Source organism: Cynocephalus volans, chromosome 9 (assembly GCF_027409185.1).
Source record: "Cynocephalus volans isolate mCynVol1 chromosome 9, mCynVol1.pri, whole genome shotgun sequence".
Lineage (NCBI taxonomy): Eukaryota > Metazoa > Chordata > Mammalia > Dermoptera > Cynocephalidae > Cynocephalus > Cynocephalus volans.
The window spans coordinates 150,775,018-150,785,345 of NC_084468.1; the positions used below are offsets into that span (position 1 = coordinate 150,775,018).

A 10,328-nucleotide genomic window follows, 5' to 3' on the forward strand; every position below is an offset into this window, starting at 1 on the left:
CCTTGATTTTGTTGATGTATCGTATTTATTGACTTGCATATGTTGAACCATCCTTGAATCCCTGGGATGAGTCTCACTTGATCATGATGTATTATCTTTTTGATGTGCTGTTGTATTTTGTTGTATTCTGTTTGCTATTATATTCTCAATATTTTATTGAGGATTTTTGTGTCTATGTGCATTGAGGATATTGGCCTGTACTGTTCTTTTTTTTGTTGTATCTTTGTCTGATTTTTGTATCAGGGTGATGATGGATTCATAGAATGAGTTTGGGAAAATAGCCTCTGTTTCAATTTTTTGGAATAGTTTGAAAAGGATTGCTATTAATTCTTCTTTAAAGGTTTGGTAGAATTCAGCAGTGAAGCCATCTGGTCCTGAGCTTTTCTTTGTGAGGAGGCTGCTGATTACTGCTTCAGTTTCATTGCTTGTTATTGGTCTGTTCAGGTTTTCTATTTCTTCTTGGTTCAGTCTTGGTAGTTTGAATGTGTCCAGCAATTTATCCATTCCCTCCAGATTTTCAAATTTGTTCATAATACTTTATACTGATTCTTTGTATTTCTGTAGTATCAGTTGTAATGTCTCCTTCCTCATTTCTGATTTTTGTTATTTGGGTCTTTTCTCTTCTTTTTTTAGTTAGTCTGACCAGTGGTTGTCTATTTTGTTTTTCTTCTCAAATAACGAACTTTTTGTTTTGCTGATCTTTTGTATAATTCTTTTGATCTCTATTTCATTTTGCTCTGATCTGATCTTAATTTTTTTTTTTTCATCCACTAATTTGGGGATTGGATTGTTCTTATTATTCTAGTTCTTTGAGATGTAACATTAGATTGTTTATTTTTATTTTTTTCGTGGCTGGCTGGTATGGGATCTAAACCCTTGACCTTGGTGGTGTCAGCACAAGGCTCTCCCAAGTGAGCTAACTGGCCAGCCCCTATTTTACAAAGTCTTTCTACTCTTTTCATGTAAGCATTTACTGCAGGAAACTTCCTTCTTAGTACTACTTTTTCAGTATTCTGTAGGTTTTGGTAAGTTGTGCTTGTATTTTCATTTGTTTACAAGGAATTTTTTGATTTCTTCTTTGATTCTTTGGTCATTTAGGAGCATGTTTTTCCATGTATTTGTATAGTTTCCAAAGTTTTATTTGTTGCTAATTTCTAATTTTATTCAATTGTGGTCTGAAAATATATTTGATATGATTTCAATCTTTTTAAATTTGTTGACACTTAAGTTTTGGCCAACATATGGTCTATTCTGGAGAATGATCCATGTGGTGATGAGAAGAATGTATATTCTGTTGTTGTTGGATATAATGTTCTGTACGTGTCTGTCATGTCCATTTGGTCAAAATGCTGTTTAAATCTAATATTTCTCTGCTAGTTCTTTGTCTGGATGATCAATCTGTCTAATGCTGAGAGTAGTGTGTTAAAATCCCCAACTATTACTGTGTGAGGTCTGTCTCTCCCCTTACATCTAATAACCATTGCTTTATATATCTGGGTGCTCCGATGTTAGGTGTGTATATATTTACGATTCTTATATCTTCTTGCTGCATCGATCCTTTTATCATTATATAATGTCCTTTACCACTCATGGGGGCAAAACCAAACCATTGCAGCACCCACCACCAGTCTCTCCCATATCATGCCAGGGGCTTAGACACAGAGAATTTTGAAAGAAGCAAAAGAGAAGCAACTTATGAAGTACAAGACATCTTCAGTAAGATTAACAGCCTATTTTTCACCATAAACCATGGAGTCCAGAAGACAATGGTATGACATATTTAAAGCCTGGAAAGAAAAATTGTCAACTACGGATTCTACATCCAGCAAAAACTATCCTTTAAATATGAAGAAAAAGGTCTGGCCTGCTAGCTCAGTTGGTTAGAGAGCGGTATTGATAACACCAAGGTCAAGAGTTCAGATCCCCACACTGCCCAGCTACCCCCCCAAAATAATAATAATTAATTAATTAAAATGTATTTTTAAATGAAGGAAAAATTAAGACATTTGCACAGAAAAGCTGAGGGAGTTTATCATTCAGGCTGAAATGAAAGTACATTAGATGGTAACTGGAAGCTGTAAGAAAAATTAACACCATTAAAGGTAATTTCATGGGTAAATGTAAAAGCCAGTTATATTGTACTTTTGGTTTGCTTTGTAACTTCTCTCTTTTCCCTATATGATTTAAAAGGGAATATGAATTAAAACAATAATCATAAGTCTATGTTAATGAGCATATGTTGTCTATAGATGTAATCTGTGAAAGTGAGAATATTAAGGGGGAGGGATAAAGATGGATAGAAGAGTGTTTGTATACCATTGAAACTAAGGTTATAGTTTACTACAAATTTAAGATGTTACTTGTAATCCCCAGTGTAACCACTGAGAAAATAACTTTTCTGTCCTTTTACTTTCAACCTTTTTGTGTCCTAAATCTGAAATGAGTCTCCTTAAACAACATATAGATGAATCTTGATATTTTTAATCAAATCTGCTAAACTCTGCCTTTTAATAGGAGAGCTTATGCCATTTACATTTAATATGATTACTGATAGAGGATTTGCCTCTTTAAAGACTCTGTTAGGACTTTAACAAATGGATATGGGGGGTGGATAGAGAGGGGGGCAGTTGAGCCCACAACTGAGCTAATAAATGAATTCATCAACATTGCAGGATATAAAGTCAACACACAAAACTCAGTTATATTTTATTACACTTGCAATAAACTATCCAAAAACAAAAACAAACAAAAGAAGCAATTCCATTTACAATAGCATTAAAAAGAATAAAGTACTTAGGAATAAATTTAACCAAGGAGGTGAAAAAATTGTACCCTGAAAACCATAAAGCATTGCTCAAAGAAATTAAATAAGACCTAAATAATTGGAAAAGCATCTCATGTTCATGGATTTGAAGATTTAATATTGCTAAAATTTAGGATAAATTAGGGTTAGTACATAGAAAATTAAGTCTGTGACAAAACAATATATTCTTAATCTCATAGAAAATAAAAAGTTGTGCATGAGAGTAAAATAATCATAGTTTATTATGTGACTCAGCTGTGCAAAACTTTATTTTTTAAAGGAATAGTTCTATTGATATGTAATTACCTAACATATAATTCACTAAGTGTACAATTCTATGGATTTTAGTATATTCTTAGTATATTCTCTTGTGCAACCATCACTATAATTAAATTTAGGACATTTTCATCACCCCAAAAGAAACCCTGTTTAAAAAAGAAAAGAAAAGAAACCCTGTGTCCATTAGTGTTCACTCCCTATTTACACCCCACCCTTGGCTCCAAGCAACCACTAGTCTACTTTAAGTTTCTATAGATTTGCCTGTTAGGGACATTTCCGACAAATGGAATCATTCAATACAATATGTGAGTGACCTCTTTCCCTTAGCATGATGTCTTCAAGGTTCATCCATATTGTAGCGTGTGTTGGTATTTAATTATTTTTATTGCTGAATAGTACTTCATTATATGGATATACCACATTTTATTTATCCTTTGATACATTGGTAGACATTTTAATTGTTTCCATTTTTGGCTATCATGAATAATGCTCCTGTGAGCATTCATGTACAAGTTCTTGTGTGGACATAATATGATTTCTCTTGGGTATATACCTAACAGTGAAATTGCTGGGTCGTGTAGGTTCCCTGGCTTTTGGCACTTACCCTTGGAGCTCCCAGAAGCTGGAAGAGGCTCAGAGCCTTTGGAGGGAGAGTAGCCCTGCTGATACCTTGATTTTATATTTCTGGCTTCAAGAACTGTGAGAATTTCTTTCATTTTAAGCCACCAAGTTTGTGGTAATTTTTGTGTGGTAATACATTATCCCAGTGATATTTCATTATGGTTGTGATTTTCATTTCTCTAATGACTAGTGATTTTTAGCATTTTTTCATGTGTTTATCGGCCATTTGTAGATCATCTTTGGAGAAATGTCAATTTAGATCCTTTGTCCTTTTTAAAATTGGGTTATTTGCCTTTTCATTATTGAGTTGTAAGAGTTCCTTTATGTATTCTACATACAAGTACCTTATCAGATGGTTTACAAATTTTGTCCCATTCTGGGAGTTGTCTTCTCATATTCTTGATGATGTCCCTTAAAGCACAAGAGTCTTTAATTTTGATGATGCCCAGTTTGTCTTTTTTTTTCTTCTGTCATCTGTGCTTTTGATGTCACATCTAAGAAACCATTGCCTAATCCAAAGTCATGGAGATGTATGCCTGTGTTTCCAAGAGTATTTTTAAAAAATAGTCTTGATTCTTGCATTTAGGTCTATAACCCATTTGAATTAATGTTTGCGTGTGGTGTGAGGTGAAGGTGCAGCTTCATTCTCTGCGTGTGGCTCTCCAGTTGTCTGTGGGTACCTTTTACTTGGTAAAGGAAACACTGGAAATCATCTAGCTAAGATTGTAAGTATATGAGAAGGATGGGAGCAGGGCAGGAAGGGTGCCAAGTGTGTGGTGGGGGCCAGGGGAGAAAGAGCTGAATTCTCCTCTTCCATAGAGGCAAGTCAGTAAACCAAGCCTAAAATAGAAAAGTCAAGTAGCACCATAAGCATGTTATTTAGAAACATGGAGATAAATACCAAAATAATTAAAAGAGGTGATGGTGGTGGCCTCCATGTATACTGAAATGGGTGGGGGCAGAGATCACTCTTTTTCATAAAAGAGCTTTGAAAATTATGTCTGTAATTATTGTGCATAATTTGATAAAAACTTTTAAAAAGCACAAGCAATAACAGGACAGTAATGAGGGGAGACCAGCCTTAGTTACATTTTAAAGTTTATCGTCTAGCCACAGTAAAGACAGTTGGACAGTTGTGGCGTGCACATGGACAGAACAGGAAGTCCAGAATGCTTATAAGAATCAGTATGCAACACAGGTAGTGTTTTACATTAGTGGCAGAAGTCAGATTATTCATTAAAGGGCAATGGAATAGGTGGGCAGCTGTTCAGGAAAAAAATAAAGGTGGATCCACACTTCACACCCACTTTGAACCAGGAGGGCCAAAGACTTAAGTAAAATATTCAAAATAGTAGAAGGAAAAAACACATTTAACAAAAGACAGGGAAAAAATAAGGCAGAGATGGAAGGAAGTTTAAGCACTCGCTTCCTTACTCTTTACAGCAGAGGGTAACAGAACGTGTCAAAACAGAAGCTTGCTGCTGTGTTTAAAACCTCAGGGAGTTCGCATCATCTCTTCTCAACCTTAGAGGCGTATACTTGGGAAATAATGTCTCGGGGTAGAGAAACGTTTATCTTCTCTTCCTAATAGCCACAGAAATTGGAAAGTTTGTAGTAAAATAGATAGAAGAGTTTCTCTTCTGTTAAATACAAGTTAGATCTAATTTTTTTATTACACAGAACTTTGTACTATTACACCTTTTAATAAAACTGTTGTTTAATCTGCATGTGCGCAAACAATTGATGGTTGCCTAACGTTTAATTCTGAGATTATTTAATATGGTTATTTCAGCATGGGATTTTTTTAAAAACTTAAATTCATCCATTGTGAGATATATATTTCTTTGTCACCAAACATTGATTCATCACCTTCTTTGTGGAGTGATCTGGATGAATAACACTGGAAGATGGAGCTGTCCTAGCGGGATGGAGGGACACTTCGTGCTTTGCTTTGGTTCTTAGAATACCGAGCCAGGTTGAAAGGGCTTAGAGGTGTACCCAGGGCTGGTGTGAAGGACATGATCCCTGCTTTCAAGTAGCATAGATGATGTTCTTTGATTGCTGGAACTATCTCTTTTACTCTTGCTGGATTGTGTTTGAATGTGAACATTATAGGCAGGTGGTCAGTTTGTTGGAGGCGGGTCTCAGTCCTTATCTTTGCAGGGCACACAAAGGCCTAGTGCATTGCCTTGGTGTGCAGTGCTCTGTAAATGAAAATAAAATTTTTTAATAGATTTTTTTTGACTAACAATTGAGCAAAACAAAGGTCAACACACTTGTGCAGAGGATGTTTCAGGAGCTCTGGCCCAGATACTCTCATCAGATATGTAAAGTTGGGATCATCGAACTTCAAATTTTGAAGCTGCTACAGAGATTATTGTCTTTATAGAATTAAAGAGGAATGTTTTTCATATGCATCAATCTTGGCCTTTCTCTATCTTTTGTCTTCCAGGTATATCATACTTTTTTCTGGCCTCTTGAATGGACAGTAGCTGGCAGAGACAACAATGCTTGTTATGCAAAGATAATCTGCAATAAATTCGACAATGTATGTAATATGACTGGAAGCCGAAATGCTGCTGTTTTAAAATGTAGCTTTTACCCTTAGCATTTGGATTTTCGTAATCTCTTTGAACATAGCTTTCAGAGCAGGCCAGAACCCCTTCTGTTACCTAGCGAGTGTGTTTGCAGAGATTGAACAGTGACAGATTGTAATTGAGGTTTACCAATACCTCTCAAAATACATCACTGGAAGTTGTCTCTCCCCAGAGCTATCTAACTTGATACAGTTGGCCCTCTGTATACATGGGTTCCACATCCATGGATTCAACCAACTGCAGATCAAAAATATTAGGGAAAAAAACCAATAAAAATAATGTAAATTTAAAAACAATACAGTATAACAAACTATACATAGCATTTACATTGTATAAGGTGTTGTAAGTAATCTGGAGAGGATTTAAACTGTATGGGAGGATGTGTGTAGGATATATGCAAACACTGGGCCAGCCCCGTGGCGCACTTGGGTGAGTGCAGCGCTTGGGAGCGCAGCGGCGCTCCCGTCGCGGGTTCGGATCCTATATAGGGATGGTCGGTGCGCTCACTGGCTGAGCGTGGTGTGGGCGACACCAAGCCAAGGGTTGCGATCCCCTTACCGGTCACAAAAAAAGGATATATGCAAACACTATGCCATTTTATATCAGGGACTTTTTGTGCATCTGCAGATTTTGGTATCTGAGTGGGGTCTTGGGAGCAAACCTCTGCTGATACTGAGGGATAACTGTAGTTTAGAACTGCATGATGAGTGAAAATTTTGGTCATCAACTAATAAATTGTAAGTTGTATGTTTGTGTGCATTTTGCAAGTGTCCAAAGACTTTGGAAGGAGGTGCTCACACACAGTGAAACTCCAGTACTGATCTGAGTCCTGCTGATGCTCTTCATTAAAGGAGCGGCAGTGGGGTGGCCAGCCCTTCAGCAGAGGCCCTGCCCTTCCCACCACGGTGCTGACAGCCTCCCACATGGTCATTTAGGAATTGCTTTATAAGGAATAGTGAGTGAGGAAAGCAGTGTTAAGACTTACTTCTTCTCTTTTTAAGGGTTTATGATCTATCTGGGGAGATAGACCATAAAAATAGGAAAATGTGAACAGCAGCAGGTGCTGTTTACATAGAGTTTACGCAGTCACACAGTCTTCACCTTGTTTACTTCTCGCATGTCTGTTGTCATCTTATTTTTGGTGAAAACAGAAAACGGTGTCACAGGCTGACTGCCCATTTGCAGGTTTCCTGCTCCTGAATGGTGAAGCCCCTCAGAGCCCTGGACTTAGTTCCTTGGTGGTGGCACTTGTCTGCAGGGCAGTGATGGGGATATTGGTCAGAGCGGCCCTAGAATGCTGCCAAGTGGGGACAGGCTCACAGCTGCACACCTGAGGATTGGTATGCCTGTGTGTGACCATGGTCTTGTTTGTGGGAGTAAGTCCTCTGAGGTGAACAGCTTGGCAGCCTTTCCAGAGGGAGTGAGAGACTGTGCACACGGCTGCTGTCCTCAGGCGCTGGCTGCATCCAGCAGCCCCAGGGTAGGACTCGGGGCCTGTCTGGCATCTTTCAACACCTGCTTTGTCCCTACCACCCATCCTGCCCCCCTCACTCCTGTCAGGCCCCCAGGTCACATGCTTGCCCCTCCGCCACCAGAGCTCACCCTTCCTTTCACCCAGCATGTGTGTATTTCTCAGGTACCACCCTGGTGGGAATTGTGCCCAAGGCTGCCCTCGCACAGCACCGGCCCCACTGTCAGTCACCAGTGGAGATTTTCACCAGGCGTCCTTACTCACCTCTGGGCTGACCCCTTTCCAGCATGCTCCACAACGCGCCACCTCAGATGCTATTTCAGTAGCCTTCTGTAGGGCCTGGGAACCACACTTGTTTTTTAGCAGTACATTTTTAGAACTTTTTAACAGACAAGTAATAATTGTGTATATTTATAGGATCCTCTGTAGTGTTGTGATCTATGTATACATTATAGAAAGATTTAGTCAAGCTGATTAAGATATCCATCACCTCCCCAATTCATCGTTTTCTAGTGGTAAGGACATTAGACATCTATGTTAGCAACTTTCAAATACATAAAACATTATTAATGTTAACCGTGGTCACCATGCAGTGCAGAGGATCACTAAAACTCATTCCACAGTCTTTCTGTGCCTGGCTTATCTCACTTGGCGCAATGTCCTCCAGTCCCACTCATGTTGTCACAAGTGACAGAATTTCCTTCTTTTTGAGGCTGTGTAGTATTCCATTGTGTGTATATACCACATTTTCTTCATCCGTTTGTAAATTAGTAGTCATTTTGGAAAATAGTATGTAGGTTCCTCAAAAAACTAAAAATAGAACTATCATATGATCCAGCAATTCCACTCCTGGGCATAGATCTGAAAGAACTGAAATTAGCGTGTTGAAGAGACACCTGCGCTCCCATGTCCATTTCAGCACTACTTGCAGCAGCTCCGTATGGAAGCAACCCAAGTGTCCTCCACAGATGAATGGATAGAGAAGACGTGGGACCCCACTTTTAACGCACAGCCCAGGGGCCTCTGCGTGCCTGCTCTCTGAGACCTGCTCTTGGAGCTCTCTGCTTGAGGGCCCACTGGCACATGTGTGTAAGGTTGGCTGCTCTGGAACACGGCTCTTTCTCCAGAGCCTGAGTAGCCGTGGATTCCTGCCAGCCCTGGGCTCTAGTGCTCTTTTACATCTTTCTCTTCATCTGCTTTACACTTTCACTATTGAAGATTGAAATGAAGGATAGAGTCTGATGGAAGAACACTGACCAATGGACAGCCTACAGCGCACTGTTACTAGGAAACTGACTGCGAGTGTTGCCTCCTGCCTCGTGGGTCTGCTCATCACTGCACCGTGCTCCTTGGTCCTCCCGGCAGATGGCCCTGGGTAACAATTCCACACTGTCCACTCCTCGGTCTCTGCTTATGTTAGGAGCAGGGCACCTTGCTTCCTGGACTGGCGGTCTCTGCATTTTCAGTAAGACCTGATGCCTTAGAACCACTCCACTGCTGGACTTCAGTTCAGATTTGTCGTGTTGCTCAGTGCTATCTCAGCATAATTTACATCACACTAATGAACTCCTTCATGCAGTGGGTAAATTGCTTGTTCTAATAAATTTGAGTGCAAATTAACTCTGGATGTGCATTTACTGCCTCATTTAGCAGATTCTTATGGGGCTCAGTTTCATGGTAATGTGCTCAGTTTAACACTGGTGTTCTTTTTCTGTAGTAGGTGCTATAAATTTAACTGTGAACTTGCAGTGAATAGATTCCTGTTTAGACCATTAAACTATTGGGATTCTCTTTGTTTTGCTTCTGTATTAAAGGAACGGGTGGTAGGATTTCATATTCTTGGACCAAATGCTGGTGAGGTTACCCAAGGATTTGCAGTGGCAATGAAATGTGGGCTCACTAAACAGCTACTCGATGACACCGTTGGAATTCACCCCACGTGCGGGGAGGTAGGGAACAGGAGGGTTTTTAAAATTGGCTTCAATTGCTGTAGTTTGAAAAACTGTTACAAAGCACATTGTCAGAAGGATTTTGTGCTAGTAACTGCTCTGTGTATTTTTAAGAATAGTGTCAATGTGATACTCAATGTGTTTTCTTAAAGCAGTACTAACATCTAAATATGTGTTTGTTTTGTTTTCTTCCTTCTGAACAGGTATTCACAACTTTGGAAATCACAAAGTCATCGGGACTAGACGTCACCCAGAAAGGCTGCTGAGGCTAGTCCTGCTGCTGTGTAGTTTCCTTGTCACATTCTCATTTCTTTCAAAGACAAGAGTTCTCAGATAATGAGAGCCTGTGCTCATGACACCTGCTCTGTTATTCAGGGGCCAGGCCAGGCTTTTCTTCTTGACACTGAGATGAGAATGCAGGCAAGGTGACAGGACAGCAGCCTGAGTCTGCTCAGAGTCTTGGCTGACTGCAAGCAGCAGGCAGACTGCTTCCTTGACGTCTTGGCCCGGAATCCCGTTGTGAGGCAGGCTGAGGCTGACTGCCTTGCGAGTCAGAATCAAGCTGCCCTTGGTGAGACCTTTGAAGGGCAGTCAACTCGAGTTAACTC

The 10,328-nt window shown here is 39.6% G+C and overlaps 1 protein-coding gene across 1 annotated transcript in view; it reads left to right on the plus strand.

Annotated features, from left to right (window-relative positions):
• Positions 1–9,986, plus strand: part of TXNRD3 (thioredoxin reductase 3) — a 62,547-nt gene extending 52,561 nt beyond the window's left edge. The window contains exons 16-18 of the mRNA XM_063107518.1: positions 6,156–6,251; positions 9,586–9,720; positions 9,924–9,986. Coding sequence (XP_062963588.1) covers positions 6,156–6,251; positions 9,586–9,720; positions 9,924–9,986 — 294 coding nt within the window. The remainder of the gene's footprint in view (positions 1–6,155; positions 6,252–9,585; positions 9,721–9,923) is intronic.
• Positions 9,987–10,328: the final 342 nt, after the last annotated feature.